General features: G+C 32.6%; 1 protein-coding gene across 1 annotated transcript; it reads right to left on the bottom strand.

The window, feature by feature from the left end:
* Positions 1-426: 426 nt before the first annotated feature.
* On the bottom strand, positions 427-6,116 carry LOC127866012 (G surface protein, allelic form 168-like). Its single transcript, XM_052406220.1, has 8 exons — positions 6,017-6,116; positions 5,427-5,561; positions 4,706-4,834; positions 3,447-3,581; positions 2,655-2,789; positions 2,146-2,280; positions 1,577-1,714; positions 427-934 (listed from the first exon to the last, which is right to left on the bottom strand). Exons 1-8 carry the CDS (start codon positions 6,114-6,116, stop codon positions 864-866), a joined length of 978 nt encoding a protein of 325 aa, XP_052262180.1. The 3' UTR covers positions 427-863.
* Positions 6,117-20,495: the final 14,379 nt, after the last annotated feature.

The raw sequence follows: 20,495 nt of genomic DNA, 5'->3' as shown, positions 1-20,495 counted from the left end.
TTCACAATACGAGAAATAATATCTGTAAAGTTTAAATTGAAAAATAAATCACAAGACATATATTTCTTCCCGGAAGTCTTTGTGAAATGTATCGATTGCAAACAAGCCACAAAGCCCTGGGGGCATATGCACGATTTGCGTCCCTTACACTGGAAAATTTTGAGCAACATTCAACGTGACAGGAATTTAATTTTTAATTAAATGAAATTACACAAGACTTTCGCAATGATTACACTACACAAGTTTAAATTCAGTGTAATCGATTTAGATTGCAGGTACGCGCCCAATTATAAGCGCTATATCTTCTTTGTATATAAACAAAATAAATAGCGTGTTTGTCATAACAAATGTGTTCGAGGATTAAGTCTGTTTGGTGTAGTATTTTCATGCGTTGTAAACAAATTGATTCAATCAATAACACATATATAACTACGCACACTTTATTATAAAATATGTACATCAGCATGACATTAGTCATTACCTCATGATTTCAACAGTAAGCACATAACGCAAGAACGCCATAACTGTTATTTTACTGTTACATCATTATTAATCCATGTTATCTTGTATCTGTCCATGGATCATTTCTGTCATAAAACCCATACTTGTTCTTGCTTGAAAAGAGCAATTACTGATCAATGACGACATCACCATGGACTTGATAAATATTTATTTGAATAAAAATACTAGTTTGACCATTAGTTGTTTGAAAGTCATTTAAAATAGAACATGGATGCATCACTTAAGTTAGTAATGATTACATTAATATTAAATCACTTCAAATATGAAAGAGTGTATCATTAACATAACGTTCTGATTTATTGTTCAATATCAGGTATGAGTTCTGCGTTGATGCGTTCCGTCTACAGCTTGATCAGAGAGGTTGTAATGACCATCATAAGCATTATCCATGTTGCTACCAATGTCATCACTCCTGCAACAAACATTGTATTGTATCATATTTTCGAAATGCAATTTTACTATTTTTGTCCTATGCTTTATAGTAAGAATCCTAAACATTAAATTACGTAAATAAAATATCAAAATAACGCGCTATCGTTCCTAACTCAATTAAACTAGTCAATATGTAAACACAATGTACTATATTGAGTGTTGCATGGTATTGTTGATGATGTACTATATACATGCACTTTATTTAAACGTGGGTATTACAGTGCATGGACAATACAAAAATTACATTAACAATTGTTTACATCTAGACGTAATAATTCGAGTGATCTCCCCTTCCATGCGACGCGATCATAAAATCAATTAGACAGTTTACAGATATTTGACTAGTAAATTGATTGAGAAGATCAATAATGCGTTATTATTTTTTGGTAAATAATAGAGAAATCGATGAGATGTATTTAGCCACCTTGAAGAAACAGCAAGTTCAAAATGTTAAGGCGATGCGAGCGATAATTATATACATATGTATTGATCTTAAACATAATATTTTTACCGTCACTGTCTGATATTGTCAAAACTAAATATCATAAAAGCATAGTTTTCTGAGTTGCTTTAGCTATTGTCAATTGTCCGTTTAATTATCATATTTAATAATTCCTATTACCTGAACTGCAAGCCGTCTCGTCGGTGTTTGCGGTATATCCGGTGTTGCATTCACACTTGCCGGATGTGCAGGTGCCAGCGTTAGTAGTTACGGTACAGTCGGTGCTGGCTGTGCAGGTTCCCTTAAGAGCACCGGTCGCTATAGATAATACATTAGGCATTGAAGGATTAGATTGTTCACACATCATTATTTTCATCCAGTTAGGAAAACTATAGTCACTTTGTCACATATAATTTGATTGATCTACAACGCGGGGTATGTGAAGATCAAATTAAATCGCATGATATATTACTATAACATGGTTCATTAACCTAATCTTTAACATTATGATACATTGTATATATTTCGTCTTGTCAACTTATCAGGTACATTGGATGTTGTTTTTTCGATGCAGTGGGCAATCCTTATCTTCAAGTTAAGATATGTGATATATATGATGTTTGTGTCAAGTCTTTATTGGTAAGTGCACAACAATCGCTTTATGTTAAAAGATACACACTTGATTTTATATAATGTTGTCAGAAAAAGTGAATAATTACAACAATTAGCTGAAGTATAGCCATACATACCTTTGCAAGATGTTTCCGCGGTGTTTGGAGTATAGCCGGTTTTACACGCGCACTTGAGGGTCGTGCAAGTATCAGCGTTCGTAGTCCCCGTGCAATCGGCGTTAGTAGCACAGATTCCACCCAAGGCACCAGTAGCTACATTTGTAAACAGTAGATGGTCATCGTGTTAATGTAGTTTATACCAATCAAGTGTAAACATGTTTCAGCAGTGTTGTTGTTTAAGTGGTTTAAGTGGCTTTACACTAGCAATTGTTGTTTGTAAAAACATAAACATTGTTTGCCCCAGTACAGTCACCAGCATCAAAACATGACCTCTTCAAAGAATATACGGAATTAAAAAAAACCCCACTAAATTTCATTTAAACAAAACATTTTTGTCGTTATTTGAAATCAATTTACTCTTAATAAACATATTTGACATCTACTTGATTTCTTGATCGAGCGAAACCAAAAAAGGCTCTTTTTTCTTCAAGCAAATAACAAACAATAATATTATTCACTATACCAACCTATACACGCTGATTGAGCGGTGTTTGCAGTATAGGTGGATTTACACACGCACCTGCCGGTCGTGCAAGTATCAGCGTTCGTAGTCCCCGTGCAATCGGTGTTAGTAGCACAGATTCCCCCCAAGGCACCAGTAGCTGCATTTGTAAACAGTAGATGGTCATCGTGTTAATGTTTAAACTATCTGTTTGATACTTTGAGTTCCAAATATAGTCTATGGAAATCAAATACGTGTCAATAGGTTTGGCTGGTGGCTGTAAAAAAACTTATTATTATTACAAACACGATCATTTTTATTTTGTTATTTTAAATGTATCTACTCTGATTCAATATGATTTGTACAAGTACTGTTGACTGCCTAATAAAGAGAAACCAAATGAAGGCACTTTTTATATAAGAAGACTTAATAAAAAAGCAAAAATATTATTAACAATACCAACCTAGACAAGCTTTTCCAGTTGTGTTTGCAGTTTAGCCGGTTTTACTTTTAGTTTCGAAAATAGTATATGCCAATCATATGTAAATATGTTTAAGTGGTTTTGTACAAACATAAGCTAGGGTAGTTCCAGATCAATCGTCATCAACAGAGCATGTCCTATGATAACACCGGTGGCTGTTAAAAACTTAATATTATTTCAAACAAAACAAGTTTTCGTTATTTGAGATCATTTAATTTGATTCAATATGCATTTAAAATGTACTGATGAATGAATGATCGAGCGAAACACAATACAACACGTTTAGAAACAAATGGATATATATAAACACACAATAATATTATTCACGATACCAACCTAGACAAGCTGTTCCAACGGTGTTTGCGGTATAGCCGGTGTTACACGCGCACTTGGCGGTCGTGCAAACACCAGCGTTCGTAGTCCCTGTGCAGTCGCCGGCAGCAGCACATGTTCCTCCCAAGGCACCATTGGCTGCATTTGCAAACAATTGATGATCATCGTGTTAATGTGTTTACTATCTATTGGATAATTTTAGTTCGGAGTATACTTAATACCAATCGTATGTTAATATGTTTCAGTAGTGTTCGGTATTGAAGTGGCTTAACAATCGCAGTTGTTGTCTGTACAAACATAAGGTATGGTAGTTACAGTACAATCAAAAGCAACAGAGCATGACCGCTTAAGAGCACCTACGCATAAAAAAACTTGATATTATTTTAAACAAAACACATTTGCGTTATTTGAGATCATGTTTTCTTATTCAATATGAATTGGAAATGTACTGATGATTGACTGATCGAGCGAAACATAATACAACACGTTTAGAAACAAGCGGATATAATAAACAAACAATACTATTCACAATACTAACCTATACACGCTGTTCCACCGGTGTTTGCAGCATAGCCGGTTTTACACGCGCACTTGAGGGTCGTGCAAACATCAGCGTGTGTTGTCCCCGTGCATTCGGCATTGGTAGCACATGTTCCCCCCAAGGCAGCTGCATTGTTAAACAGTAGGTGATCATCGTGTTAATCATCTGATTGAACTATATTGGTGCTTGGATTGAGTCCCTCAAGCATAAATTGATGCAACAAAGACGATTATTTTAAATATGAAATTAAATATGAACGTGTATAAGATTTTTTGTTTTGTAACTCGTTAATGATAAACGACACACTAACGAGCATAATTCGATTGATGAGTGGCATACATCCTTTTTATAGCATAAACGCGTATACCAAAGATCGTTATTAAGAATTCAGTGAAAATGTGTTTTCCTACACATTTTAATTAAATAAATAGTATATGCCAATCATATGTAAATATGTTTAAGTGGTTTTGTACAAACATAAGCTAGGGTAGTTCCAGTCCAATCGTCAGCAACAGAGCATGTCCTATGATAACACCGTTGGCTGTTAAAAACTTAATATTATTTCAAACAAAACAAGTTTTCGTTATTTGAGATCATTTAATTTGATTCAGTATGCATTTAAAATGTACTGATGAATTAATGATTGAGCGAAACACAATACAACACGTTTAGAAACAAATGGATGTAATAAACACACACTAATACAATTCACGATACCAACCTAGACAAGCTGTTCCAGCGGTGTTTGCGGTATAGCCGGTGTTACACGCGCACTTGAGGGTCGTGCAAACACCAGCGTTTGTTGTCCCTGTGCAGTCGGCATTGGTAGCACATGTTCCCCCCAAGGCAGCTGCATTGTTAAACAGTAGGTGATCATCGTGTTAATCATCTGATTGAACTATATTGGTGCTTGGATTGTGTCTGTCAAGCATAAATTGATGCAACGAAGACGATTATTTCAAATATGAAATTAAATATGAACGTGTATAAGATTTTTTGTTTTGTAACTCGTTAATGATAAAGGACACACTAACGAGCATAATTCGATTGATGAGTGGCATACTCCTTTTATAGCATAAACGCGTATACCAAAGGTCGTTATTAAGAATTCAGTGAAAATTTGTTTTCCCACACATTTTAATTAAATAAATAGTATATGCAAATCATATGTAAATATGTTTAAGTGGTTTTGTACAAACATAAGCTAGGGTAGTTCCAGTCCAATCGTCAGCAACAGAGCATGTCCTATGATAACACCGGTGGCTGTTAAAAACTTAATATGATTTCAAACAAAACGCGTTTCGTTATTTGAGATCATTTAATTTGATTCAATATGCATTTAAAATGTACTGATGAATTAATGATTAAGCGAAACACAATACAAAACGTTTAGAAACAAATGGATATAGTAATCACACAATAATATTATTCACGATACCAACCTAGACAAGCTGTTCCAGCGGTGTTTGCGGTATAGCCGGTGTTACACGCGCACTTGAGGGTCGTGCAAACACCAGCGTTCGTAGTCACTGTGCAGTCGCCGGCAGCAGCACATGTTCCTCCCAAGGCACCATTGGCTGCATTTGCAAACAATTGATGATCATCGTGTTAATGTGTTTACTATCTATTGGATAATTTTAGTTCGGAGTATACTTAATACCAATCGTATGTTAATATGTTTCAGTAGTGTTCGGTATTGAAGTGGCTTAACAATCGCAGTTGTTGTCTGTACAAACATAAGGTATGGTAGTTACAGTACAATCAAAAGCAACAGAGCATGACCGCTTAAGAGCACATACGCATAAAAAACTTGATATTATTTGAAACAAAACACATTTGCGTTATTTGAGATCATGTTTTCTTATTCAATATGAATTGGAAATGTACTGATGATTGACTGATCGAGCGAAACATAATACAACACGTTTAGAAACAAGCGGATATAATAAACAAACAATAATACTATTCACAATACTAACCTATACACGCTGTTCCAGCGGTGTTTGCGGTAAAGCCGGCGTTACACGCGCACTTGAGGGTCGTGCAAACACCAGCGTTAGTCCCTGTGCAGTCGGAATTGGCAGCACATGTTTCCCCCAAGGCAGCTGCATTGTAAAACAGTAGGTGATCATCGTGCTAATCATCTGATTGAACTATATTGGTGCTTGGATTGTGTCCCTCAAGCATAAATTGATGCAACGAAGACGATTATTTTAAATATGAAATTAAATATGAACGTGTATAAGATTTTTTGTTTTGTAGTTCGTTAATGATAAACGACACACTAACGAGCAAAATTCGATTGATGAGTGGCATACTCCTTTAATAGCATAAACGCGTATACCAAAGGTCGTTATTAAGAATTCAGTGAAAATTTGTTTTCCCACACATTTTAATTAAATATATATTTTCTAAAACAATGCGATACTTAATATAATAATGGTTGCAGAATATATATTGTTGTTTCATTTGATTATAATACATGAGGTTCGACAAACCATGAGGTACGTTAACACAGATGAGAAATTCCTTTTGTATGTCGTAACAACGACTTAGGAACTCGTTTCCACAACTTTGTATCTCGTTCCCTGGACTTGATAATTCGTGGAAACAAGATTACTTACTTGTGAAAAAAAAAGAGGAGAATATTCATGTGACACAGGGATATACAAGTTAACATGTTGTATGTATCGAGGGATATTTTAAGTTCCGAATATTTTCTTAACCGATCATATTTAAAATGTTTTGAGCCATATGTCACACAAGCACAAAATAAATATTTTTCTGATACAAACGAAATACCACAGATAATGTAAAATGATAATGCAAAAAATACAAATGCGCACGCTCACAAAATGATGAACATGATTATAACATTATACCAGTTGAGTCGTAATACTACAGAGGATACGAAACGCCAACGGACTAAAGAGAAGACAATGGCAAATCTATATCGCCCTATCTTTTGACATGACATTAATAAACTATACGTATATATATATATATATATATATATATATATATATATATATATATATATATATATATATATATATATATACCACCATCGAACACGTTTTGACCAGGGACAGACGCATTGAATATAACAATGCCGTAACTGATCTTAAAATAGAATATTGGTGTACTGTGGCACATATGTTTACTGATGGTATATAATATGAAATACTAACTTAATTATAAAATATACTTGTTGTCTGTTCTTAAACGTAATTTATTATTTGTACAGGGCCAATTTACTAGTCTTACTCGTGTGTTTGTTTACCTGAAAATGCAGATCCCACAAGGCCCAGCACCAGAAAAATGGTGACAAAATGTCCTGTGGATGACTGTAAAATACAAGTGTATGTCATTTAAATATGTTTGTCAAATAATAATTTACGAGTACAAAATTCAATTAATAAAATGATAGAAGAACATAAATCATCATATGTAGAGATACTGTCGTTGTCGATCGAAAGTGAAGAACGTTTATTTTTTAAATCAACAAATAGTCTTATAAAAAAACAACATCCCAGTTAAAATAAATGATTTTATGGGTCAAAACAAAACGTTTAATGCATACTTTGAAGATAAACCTCTATTTAGGTAATAGATACCTGTTAATCGAATAACTAGTCAGATTCATACATAAAATAACATTATAAATCTCACTCGAATTAACGTTTGAAAATTAAATGTTTTCATTGAGAATGTTATAAATCAAAAGTATGCATGAGGAAGCACACACTTGAATTGTAAATGCCTGAAGATTTTGGAAATGAATGTGCGTGTGCTTTCCATAGACAGTTTTAAGGCGGTAACCTCAGCTCTAATAATGATTGTATGTCTAATTTTGTATTTTATTTGTTTTCCTGTATTGTATGTGCATTGATCAAATGCCTTAAATATTAAAAGACGAGCTGACAAACTTTTGTCTCATGATAATGTTTCTGGAGTTTCCTTATTCCTGTAAATATAATATATATATCTAGATCACCCACATGTGAACAAATTAGAAATAATTTATTTTTCATAATGCTTATCATTATGATAAAAAAGCGCATCTGTGTTTAACCTAGTACATTATAAACAACTAAGTTTTGCGGGATATTTTCTGTTTACATCTCTCCTCGTTTTAAATGGGTTCAAATGGGTTCCAATGGGGACTTTTTACTTGCTTATATATTGCCGAAAATATTTACATGACTAAAACGTACTTCTTTTGCACAATACACATCAACATAATAACAGTAGTCTACGCTATCAGAGATATAGCCATACACGCAAAGCTTATGATGATATAAAACTATACAGAATACCGTAACGTGTCCTATTTAATGCGCTGAACAAACATTCTCATACTGATGTTGTAACGCTTATTGTGATAAATTGTTACAGTTGATTAGATCTTTCAAAAATCTAAGTTAGCAGAATGTGACATTCAGGTGATTCATACCTTCTACAAACCAGCAATAATGCTATTCAGACAAATTGTATGGCGAAACAGTTTAAAAAAAAATCCTTTTCAAAAGAAAAACAGATACTTACATCACTTCAATTGAAACAAATCTTGTTGTAAAATATTTTCTTTTCTTTTTTCTAGATATAAAACCTCTATGTTTCGTAAATTTAAATTATTATTTTATGTTTTGCTATAAATCACAAAGTTCTTTATATGTCATTGACACTGTAAACATTGTTTAAAATGTATTTACGCATACGCTAAATTTAGTATATGTTATAGTCCAAAAATGTAAATATTTTCATACACTTTCTTATGTATTCCGTTTTCTAGTAACTATCGATGTATACTACATTGTAACGAAATGTGAAAAAAAAATGAGGAAAAAGGATGTGAATATCAAGTATTCAGCCGTTTTGAGCAGGCTGCGTAAATTTAAATTTCAGATTGTATGTACTTTAATGTTTTGAACAAAGGGAAATCGTTCAAATGCAAAAAAACCAAACTTATTCTACTCGAGGCAACTATTTGTATTGGTAGGACCCATTGATATTATATGTCTCAGTTTAATATTCTTTATCAAGATTTATTATATTGGACCTCATAAATATATTTGAATAGGAGTCAAGTGAATAATTTTACAGGTTGTATGTGTTAACATGCTTTACGATCAAACCATGGCTTTACTGTTTATTTGTAGTCATTATTGCATAAACTCTATCTATAATGCTCTATGGCGGGGTGCAGAAACTTGGTAAAAGCAGGGCTTGAACGGGAGAAATCGTGTATTAACAAGGCGATTCACGTGCCGTTCAAGCCCTGTTATGTGTTTTTCATATCCATAAATTATAATAACATTGAAAACAATACGTCTTGTTCATTCGATATCGACACAATAATTTATCATTGCATTAATCCACTGTTAAATCACATTTTAAATCGAAAACTGCCTATCCGAATGTAAAGCCTCGTCATTTCTGATGATGACCGAGGGAGGCATATGTAAAACACAACCTTGAACTGTATGAGGTCAAAAGAAATAATCGAATTATTTAGTCGATGTCGAATGAACAAGACATACTGTTTTCAATGTTATTTTAATTTATTTTTATATGTGTGATTTGTTTATGCAATAATAGCGAAAATACACATTTTCTCGCACTCGGGCAGGAACGGATTTTTCGAGCGCCCGCAGATGATCATTCCCTCGAACACGTGTATTAAACCTATAATGTTTCAGTTGTTTATTTTCTGTAACAGGCAAAAATGATAACATTGTACACTTGCGTGTATAAATTAGAGTTTAACAATTTTAAATTAGAAGCATGTGCTTTTTAATTAAAACTAATTTTAAGGCGACGTTTATGCTGGAAAAAATAATTAGCATCATGATTGAATCAGCATGTCCTGCAACATTGACATGAAGACCTGAAATTCATGTGTAGCCGCGAGCAACTTTCTTCCTTACCTTAACGAGCAATTGATTATACCAAGATCTTCGTGTGCGAGCTCTCAATAATAATGTTAATGCGCAATTAATGTGTGGTTATAATTGACATGTAAACTGAAGAGAGTAATTGTTCAATTATTAAGGTATTAGTAGGTGCATCTTTATTAACTTGGATTCGGTTAGAATGGATGGAATGCGTCCAAAATAGCGATAAACGTCAGAAACGGTAAAATTAATGCTAATTAAAGCTTACGACATTTCGTTAATTTTAATCTTACCATGTAATTCACACGCGTTATATGATCCAACTTACAAGTGTTTCTCTTCATTGTAGGGAAAGATAACACCTATTCGATAGGACATAATTAATGCAATATGCGAGGGGATGTCGACGAATTCTAGCTTAAAATCGATAAATATACATAAAATATGTGCTTAAATGTCTATAGACAGAGATATACAATACGAATTGAACATTTTAAGCGCCTGAAATAAAAAAGGAATGTTTCTGTTATACTCGTTCAGATAACACATAATTTGGACAGCTTTCCTAACATAAACATGCACCATAATCTGCTGAGCAAAGTGAGGCAGGCATTTGTCTTGTGACCAACACGCCTAAAGATCAACCATAACATGTTTCAAAAATTAAATTAAATAAAAATATGATACATCAGGAGAAGGTTTTACTCGCCCCGTCAGTTTTCCGCGTCTATATTAGTTGAACGTTTTAAGAATATGCGTGTATTTTAATGTCTTATAACATCTAAACTATATAATTTATTTGCTTAAGTTGGGTGAAAATAATTATTAAAAATAAATCCGATTATTTTAATAAACATTAATTATCTTATAAATTATATATCATTGTTTATTCTGTAAATTAAACTATAATTATTGGTTTGCTTACAGTTATAATTTAGTGAACACGTTTCTTGCATGAAATTCAAAACAGAAATAGTTAAATAACAGTCATATTTACAACGGGTTCTTGCTCCCAATACAATGATAGAAAAAATATTTGGTTTTAACATTTAAGTAATCGGAATCGTGTACCAATTTAAAATCTACCATTATTTAAAATATATAATATTTAATTATCCAATCCATTACCACATCCCGAACGGCGCCACTTATAATAATGTATCCAGCAAACATAACACCATTACTATTTTGTGTTTTCTATATTCAATTATTTTCACTTCCATAATTTAATTCCAAAAGTTTAAACGCGTCTGAAATCCAAACTGTTTATTCCTTATTGCACAAATAATTAAACAATAAATTAAGTAACGAAACTTCAGCAGGTTATTTCATATAATAATATTACTTTCCTACCATGGTGTTTTCTCCGTTTTAATCCTGTAGGTCTGGACGAGTGGATTTGCTTCTTGAGCTAGCATCCTTATATAGATCTTATTGTTGGTGGTAACAGTAGCTACACAACATGTTTGCTTTGCAGACATCGGCATTAACATGTCACAGATCTTGCCACTGTCATTTTTACAAAACAAAGACAACTGCTCATATTTATTTTTGTCCGCATCTCCATGCGCATTGCGGCAAACATGGCATGACATGCCTTTTGCACACGTCGTCAGTCCTGATACGTGTCCATGGTGGGAAAAATAATATTTGCAAACAATGTCAGCCCATATGCGCGTCAGTGTCTGAAAATGTCGTTGAATACCCTCAATGTCTCCTCCATGTTGTATTGCAATATAATGGTTTACATTCAACCGTTCAAGAAACAACTTGCTTATTCATCAACTGAGAGGCCGATTAAGGGTTTTTAGTTTCGCAATATGAATGAAATGCTGACTCAATCATCGCTTCTAGTTGAAACATGTAAAATGCCATAACAAACTACTTGAATGACGAAACAGCCAATCAGAGAACAGGAACGATCAAACTGCGCAACGATATATCCGCCTTGTTAAGCTCGAAACTATCAGTCTTACAGTGGATATTGCTTTGGAAAGAACTTGGATTTAAAAACGTTGGGATTTATCTGTGGCTGAAGCGGCGGGCGCTTCTGTTAAATCAGTGGATTTACTAGTGTGTTTTTTTTTAAATATGGATATATATTTTAAAGCGGAATAATTCACAGTCAGGTATAATTCTAAATAAATTTATAAAATATTGTTTTACTCACATTGAAAGATTATCTTACGATTGTTTTTATATTTAAAATAAGTTTACTGACGGTTAATATGTTTAAAATTAAGTGCAATTCAAGGGTCTCATCAAGGTTTTAGACATGGTTCCTGAAAACGACTTTTTTTTTAAATTATAAGAATTATTATCTTTTAATTTTAAACGTTAACATCCATTTATTGCATAAACAGCATCACCATATGCTTATATAAAATAAAATGCGTGTTTTTGGTTTGCTTCAATAAAACCTTCGTCATGAGAAATGACTTAAACAATATTGAAGTTTAACTTTATTTTTGTTGAATTCAAAGAGTTTATTCACCTCCATACATTAAAAAATGTATCGTTTGTTTACTTGTTATTGTGTTAGTATACAATATAGTTTTTTAACAAATCAACTTGTTTTATCAAAAAGAGGTAAACAAAATCCATGCACTCCATTATATAGGCACAATCATACAGTTCACACATTCACACAGAGACACATACACAAATATCACGTTATGATCCAAAAAAATGTTTGGGCTTCAGAAAATAATAAACTTTAATCAAACGTTTGGACTGCATGCAGTTATAAAAATTAATCAAACAACCATGGTATTAAATATTTTAAGCAAACAACGCAATTTACAATAACACTATTTTATTGATCTACAAAAGTTTTACAATTAACCAGTTTAGTAGTTCATTTTCTTGATATTTTGTATTATCCATTCTACGCAAAGATAATGATTCAGCCCCCTTATTGAAAGTAAAAGACCCTTTCTCTTGCATGCAAATATATACTTTTTAATTTCAAGAATAAGAATATTAATATCAGTCATGTTATTACTTGTTCACCCAAATAACATAATATCGGTCATGTTAATACTTGTTTACCCAAATACCAGTGTTTGACATGAAATCTCAGTACATTTTTGCAAATTATGTGATCTTAAACATTTTACAACATAATTTACAAATCTCTTTGTGAAAATGCAGTCCCAGAATATATGTTATAGGGTTTCTTCATTTTCATTACAGAAGGAACATAAATTGTCATGAACAATGTTCATCTTAAATAACAAAGATTTCGTTCCTTAGATTCCGTGAACAATTCTTGTCTGTTGAATCATTTATAAACGAGTTTGTTTTGATTATACCCAAATACTTCATGTTATTCAAGTAAATAGTATTGTAATTATATTCAATGTATTCGGTGGGTTAAGTCTACAATAAAGAACCGGCTTTACGTAACATTCGGTAACAGGATGAGTTTCAGAAAAATACGGTGGATGATTTCTGCTATCGTTCTGGCAGGGTTGAAGAAGGCTGCAAACACAGAAGAACAACAAATACACCCACAAAAATGACAAAAAGCGTACCGTTGCCACACTTGTGGGATTTGTTACTCTTTTTGTCATTTCGGCGGGTATTTTGGTCGTTGATTCTTGTTGGCCAGTTGGCGGGTTTGAGGGTTTGAAGGTTTCATATCTCCTTTGGTTACCACTCCCTTTTCAAGTCTATAATAATGTTAAACAATTGCGTCTCTACCACAAATTTTATATTTCAAAAAGAAGTAAATCCAAATTTACATAACGCTAAAAAATAATAAAATATGTGTATTTATATAATTACACTTATTGTAATTTGACCGTTGTACTGTGTAAACATGTTTGTCAGTTGGTCATTTCACAGTAGTTAGACGCAGGAATATTACACACGGGAGACACAAACAAAACATAATTTAAATAATATCAATGGCTAAACATTATATACATAGACTTATTTCAAAGGAAGTACGGAAAACGTTCCGTTTTCATAAAGTGGTATTTTTTAACAGAATTTTGTACAGTTACGTTTTCTTTTACATGTTTACAAAGTTAAGTTATTTCCAATTTTCATATTGGTGTCAATATGTAATGGAACTAAACAACAGGTTGATTCATCAAATACATACGTTTAATGAATATTTATCATAGTAAACGGTATCAGGAAAAAAAACACAAATGAAATTCTGCAACAAATGAAGTACAGTTCTTCAAAGGTTTTAAACATTGCTATACATATCTAGAATAAACGTATATTCATATAATCAAATCATTCCTGCATTAAGACTAACATACAAAATCAAGATTATTACTTATATTCCAAGTTTAAAATAGTCATTGTAAAGATTAAATTGAATGCTATAAACAGTCATCAACACAAAGAGTACGGGTTTTGCTTTATTTAAGCACAATAACTGAGGGCACGTTATTTACATATAATAGAGGAAGAAATCTGCCTAATTCACCTAACACAGCTGCTTTCGATGTCTGTGAGCGTACACCTTCAACAGTTTTACAACATTAAAATTGAAGTTTATCTGTTTCTTTAATGTTGTAAATTCCCCATAGTTAATATTCATATACAATAATTGGAACATCTAGGGAGTCAAATAAGGAGAGTTGTGTATAAGTGCTTTGCTGCACTTTACTAAAATGGACAATAAATAGTTGTTAGCTTGTAAGGCTTTTTCATTATTTTCCTTTATTGGTATAAATATATTTCCAGTGCAGTGTAGTTTTAGGCCTATTTAGCAGAATTCATAAACAATTTTAATAGCCTCTTGATTAATGTCCAACTGCACAAACCATCACTTGAGTTAACATTTGTTTTTAATCCACATTCATTAATATTGATATATAGAAATTTATTGCAATTGTAGACTTTCTGGATTTATAGTAAATACTCCAATATCATCAGCAAATAACAACATAATTATATATAATAAACGTATATCTATTCGGTTCATTTATAAATATCAATACATTCATTAATTCCATTTATAAATAATCTAAATAATAAAAGTGATAATGGCTCACCATGTTTTACTCCTAATGCAACCAAAATAAGATCATAATATTTTACATATTTTTATGATTTTTAACACATGATTTAACATTCTGATATATAGACTTGATCCCCATTAACATTTCACAACTTATTCCTGTTTTTACTAAATTAATCCACCTAGCTTTTTGTATAACAGTATTAAATGCCTTTTCATAATCAATAAAAAGCAATAAAGTTTTGATTTATTATTAATAATATTTTGAATAATAGTGTGCAAAATCAAAATTTAATCAATCGTGCTACCATTATCTCTAAATACGAATTGCGATGTGTTAATCATATTGTAATTCTTGCACAATGTAATTGTTTTATAAGCTATACTATTTTAACATATAATACCGATATAATTAGATGAAACATTTTTATCTCCTTTTTTAAATAGTGAGAATAGTGCTTTTGCACTATGTTTAAGATTATATATCTTTATTAAATATGTTATAGAAAATCTGTACTTAAGACGGGGAGATAAACTCGTTACAGCCAATAAAAACGTCAGCAACATTGTTAGACATGTCAACGTGTGTACGCCGTTTAAGCTTTGATTTCTTTTTTGTTTGTATTTCTAAAACGGTACATGGGCAATCTAATTACTCAATTTTAATTAATTCATGTATTCATTCGTTTTCATCACTGAACGAGTTGTGATGTGATGTAGACACATGTTTACAGTGATCTATTTAATCAGCATTTTTACATAATTGGATCCAGACGTTTTATTAAGACTATATTTGTTTCTTTATTTCCATAATTTCTTTGAGTTGAATTCACTTAAAGTTTACAATGTTTTACTTCCTCTGTTATTCAATTGGTTTTAAGCAATACGTTTTGTTTTGCAAAACTTCGGTCTGGCTTGTTAAAATGACATTCTGTTCGCAATTGATGGATAGTTTGTCTATTTTCTACACGCGTTTACAATCGAAGAACGTTGTTTTGTGCATTTTGCAATTTTGGTCGAACCATAGAGATCTGCTTATTTTTCGCGGCGGTTTTGTATTATCTTAATTTATAGAACGTTCTTGTACCTGAAATAATACATCATATATAAGTTGATTATTGATTAATACATGTGTAACAATTTTGATTTTCAAGTATTACAATTTAAGTAAAATTTGCAAACATATTCAGCAGACTATATACATTTGCGGATTGACCATCCTCTCGAGATAACTTATAAAATACCACATTAGTTGCAATCGGTTATATTTATCAACATGTACAATACAAATCAATTGGGCAGTGTTCTAAAAAATAAGTCAGGTCATTCACTTTAAAATTAGAGTTATATGGCAATAGATTAAAATTAACTATAACATAATCTACAATACTGGCTCCCAAAGAACTTTAACAGTCCAAGGCAATTTGTGTATCCTTATTACAATCAAGGTCTGATTTTCACTGTTTGTATTATTATATATTTTTACCAATACATAAAAAATGCGTACATATATTTTAACATAAAACGGTTATCTGCCTTACTCAGAATGTACTGTAGCATTACATGTGTTTATTCGTACAGTAAATATAATTTTGCAAACAATTAAATGAATGCGTTCGATCTCTTAAAATGTATAAGAACCCCAATATTTAGGAGGCATAAAACAATAAACAAAATAATTTCGGCTTAAGACCATACTGCTAACGTTCATAAAATAAAATATCCATAGCCTTGAGGGATTTTCCAACCAAATACCCTTGATTTAAAGTGAAAGTTCTAGCGTTATAAATAACAGTGACGAGATTTTTAAAATTGTCGACCAATGCTACATTGAGACCATTATATGTCTATGTTTTATTTTGGTATAATTGTAATCCTTTTGCAAAAAACAATAATTTTTGTTTTCGAAGTGTTCACATTTAGTCCACAATAGCACATAATATTTACAAAACTGGTAAAGGTTATATAAATGGTTATGTGCCTCGTCTGGCAATTTACCCAAAATGACCATGTCATCCACAAATAACAATACAATAAAGGTTATGTCAATTATTTTAAGCCAGAAAGTGTACTATCTTGTAAACAACGTTCCAACTCTTCTACAAACAATCAGGGTTATAACCTTCCCTTGTCTGAGCCAGACATTATAAATCTAGTATTCAGAATATGATGTACACGACTTAACCTAAGATCTAACATTCGCATGCATATTCCTAATTATTATTAATAATTTAACTTGCATACCATATTTGTACATGTTTAACCATAATGCACTTCGATATATATGCTATTGAACAATACAAGCAGATAAATAAAAATAGCATACACGCGCGTGTTTTCATTTTAATAATGCTGCAAAATACACATAAAGATATACCTTACATTAACAGTTGAAATTATTTATCTAAATCCAAACTGTGCGTCCGTAATTAAGTATTACTTTCGCACAAACAATCGATACGTTTGTTTACAACTGTTGTTAAATACTACTGAAGGCAAATGTCATCACTCTATCGTTACTAACATCATAAACAGAGCCGTTTTATGCAGAGGAATGATAATTCCTTCTGTTAACGTTTCTCGAAAAAAGCCCAAAACTAAACGACTATTAAACACGGCAGACAGAAGATTGGATAAAAACTCAATACTTTCAACAAAAGTTTCTTGTATAAAATCGCTACCAGCCGCTGTTCATGTATTACGTTTTAAGCGTTTCACTGGATCGATAATTTTATCTACAGTTATCGGCTGCTCTAGTGTCGGAAAAGTTCAATTTTCATTGTTAAAATCAGTATTTTAACTTAATTCTTCAGCTTCAGCACTTAAATAATAAGAAGTAGTTTTACTGAAAATTTCAAAATAAAAATTGATTGATCTATTATATATGTTATTACCATTTTCTTAAGATATAAAATATTTTCTTTATTCCTTCCGCTTTTTTGCTTTTTAAACTTTCCTTTTCTATCATTTTTCGTCTCGCTTTTCTGTTAATTAGTTGCTCAACATGTCGATTCTTTTCACACAGCGTCGATAAAATCAGACTTTTTCAAATTAAAACATAGTAGAGCGTCATGGTATTGATTTCATGCAATTATAAACTCGTTATTGAACTAATGATCGTGTTTTATGTAACTGTAAACATTGAACGATGGTTTATTACTGTAAACACTGAATGATGGGTTATTATTGTAAACAAGAGCTCTTTAAAACAACCGGTCCCAAACGTTTTGGATTATATTTGTTTTACAGCAACGTTAATTGACAGTTTATTCGAACAATCGATATTTTCAACATTATCAATAAATACAACGGGAAATTGTGAGATAATTCCTGAACGAAATTCACCTGCAAAGGAATTATGTCATTTATATTGAACATCATTGAAAGTATCTTAACTCGGTGAATCATTATTACAATATAATATAAACTGCATCGGATCAGGATCGTCCTATTCGTTAAATACACCGTTAAAGTTTGCCTATAATTGAAAATTACTTTCTTTCTTCAATAGGTTTTCAATTACAGAAGACCCGTTATTGCAGAAAAAGTGTGATTACGACTACCACCTTTTCTACCATTGAAAATACGTAATGCAGTTGACTTAGACGGATCAATATTCGCTGCGGCATTTGTATATTTATACCATTATAATATTTATATATTTTGTTCTTTAAAATGCATTAGTGTTTGCGACAGTTATGATTGAACATTTTGCATATATTTCTCATTTGAAAAAATATCTTCCGGTTTAAAATATTTCGTAGTTATTCATAAACATGTTCTGTGTTTGCCCTGTTTAATGTCATTATTTAAATAAGTTAATTTGCTGAGATAGAAATTTTTATTAAAAGTAAATATTGTTTCTGATGCCTGGTTAATAAGATTTTAACACAACTTGTTCACAAACCATACGTTCTAACGACTAATAGATGCTTAATAATCGATAAACAACAGTTAAGCACAACATTTAATGATCTGAATGTTTTTCATTATTTGACCTCAATTTTAGAGAATAATTGCAAAATATTTCAATATATAAAATTATTTGCATTTGATTGACAAACAATACATTTCTTAAATTTCTGATTTCAATTCCAGCCTACTTAATTTGGTAATATATAAATCTAAGTAATCTGCCCTTATCCACTTCTTAAAACATCATTTTTAGAATTATGTCGACGTTTTTTGACGATGCTGCTTCAGCAGCTCGTCTAAGTTATCCTACCATGAACAAAAAATCACAATGGCGACCTACCTAAAAGACCAAGAGCTAAATTTTCACAATCGGCAAACCAAAGAAATTTTTTAAATTATTAGGAAGCTCGATAATAACAGTGGAATACGATGTTAATTGTGACGTTCGCAGCGATTTAGAATACTGTGGTGCAAATGCTGACACGTTGGACTAGCCTGTGTCAGAGAACTTAGACTAGTCTGTGTCAGACAAATTGGACTAGCCTGTGTCAGACAAGTTGGACTAGCCTGTGTCAGTCTCAGACAAGTTGGACTAGCCTGTGTAAGACAAGTTAGATGAGCCTGTGTTAGACAAGTACGACTAGCATGTGACAGATAAGTTGGACTATCCTGTGTCAGACAAGTTTGACTAGCCTGTGTCAGACAAGTTGGACTAGCCTGTGTCAGACAAATAAGACTTGCCTGTGTCAGACACGTTAGAATAGCATGTGTCAGAAAAGTAAGACTAGCCTGTGTCAGACAAGTTGAACTAGCCTGTCTTATTGGACTAGCCTGTGTCAGACAAGTTAGACTAGCCTGTGTCAGACAAGTAAAAATAGCCTGTGTCAGACAAGTAAGACTAGCCTGCGTCAGACAATCTGATCTAGCCTGTGTCAGACAAGTTGGACTAGCCTGTGTCAGTCAAGTTGGACTAGCCTGTGTCAGACACGTTATAGTAGCATGTTTCAGACCAGTTGGACTAGCCTGTGTCAGACATGTTAGAAAGGCCTGTGTCAGACAAGTTAGACTAGCCTGTGTCAGACAAGTTGGACTAGCCTGTGTCAGACAAGTTGGACTAGCATGTGTCAGACAATTTGGACTAGCCTGTGTCAGACAAGTAAGACTAGCCTGTGTCAGACAAGTTAGACTAGCGTGTCAGACACGTTTGCCTTGCCTTTGTCAAACAAGTTAGTCTAGCCTGTGTCAGACAAGTTGGACTAGCCTGAATCAGATAAGTTTGACGAGCCTGCGTCAGACAAATTGGACTAGCCTGTGGCAGACAAGTTAGACTAGCCTATGTCAGACAAGTTAGACTAGCCTGTGTTAGACAAGTTGGAATAGCCTGTGTCAGACAAGTTGAACTGGCCTGTGTCAGACAAGTGGGATTTCCAAATTTTTCCTGCAATTTTATTCTTCTTTTTAATTATAAACCTTAATCTTTAATCTTGTTATGGTGTATGTGTCACAATTGTCGAAAATGAAAACAAATCAATGCAAGTTTGTGTCTTGAAGTCAAGAACCAAAGATTAGCTAATATAACATCAATGCGGCCTAGGGATACGCGTCGGCCGCTGCCGCGCCATTTCTAGTTATTTTTCGATTTGATCGAGAATGTAACCCTCCTCCTAGTTAGGCTGAATGGGTCAAGTTCCCCAGGGGTACTACTTCCCCGGACC

Source organism: Dreissena polymorpha, chromosome 1 (genome assembly GCF_020536995.1).
Source record: "Dreissena polymorpha isolate Duluth1 chromosome 1, UMN_Dpol_1.0, whole genome shotgun sequence".
Classification (NCBI taxonomy): domain Eukaryota; kingdom Metazoa; phylum Mollusca; class Bivalvia; order Myida; family Dreissenidae; genus Dreissena; species Dreissena polymorpha.
The sequence above is the reverse complement of the archived record's forward strand: the minus strand, read 5'-3'. Positions and strand labels throughout refer to the sequence as shown.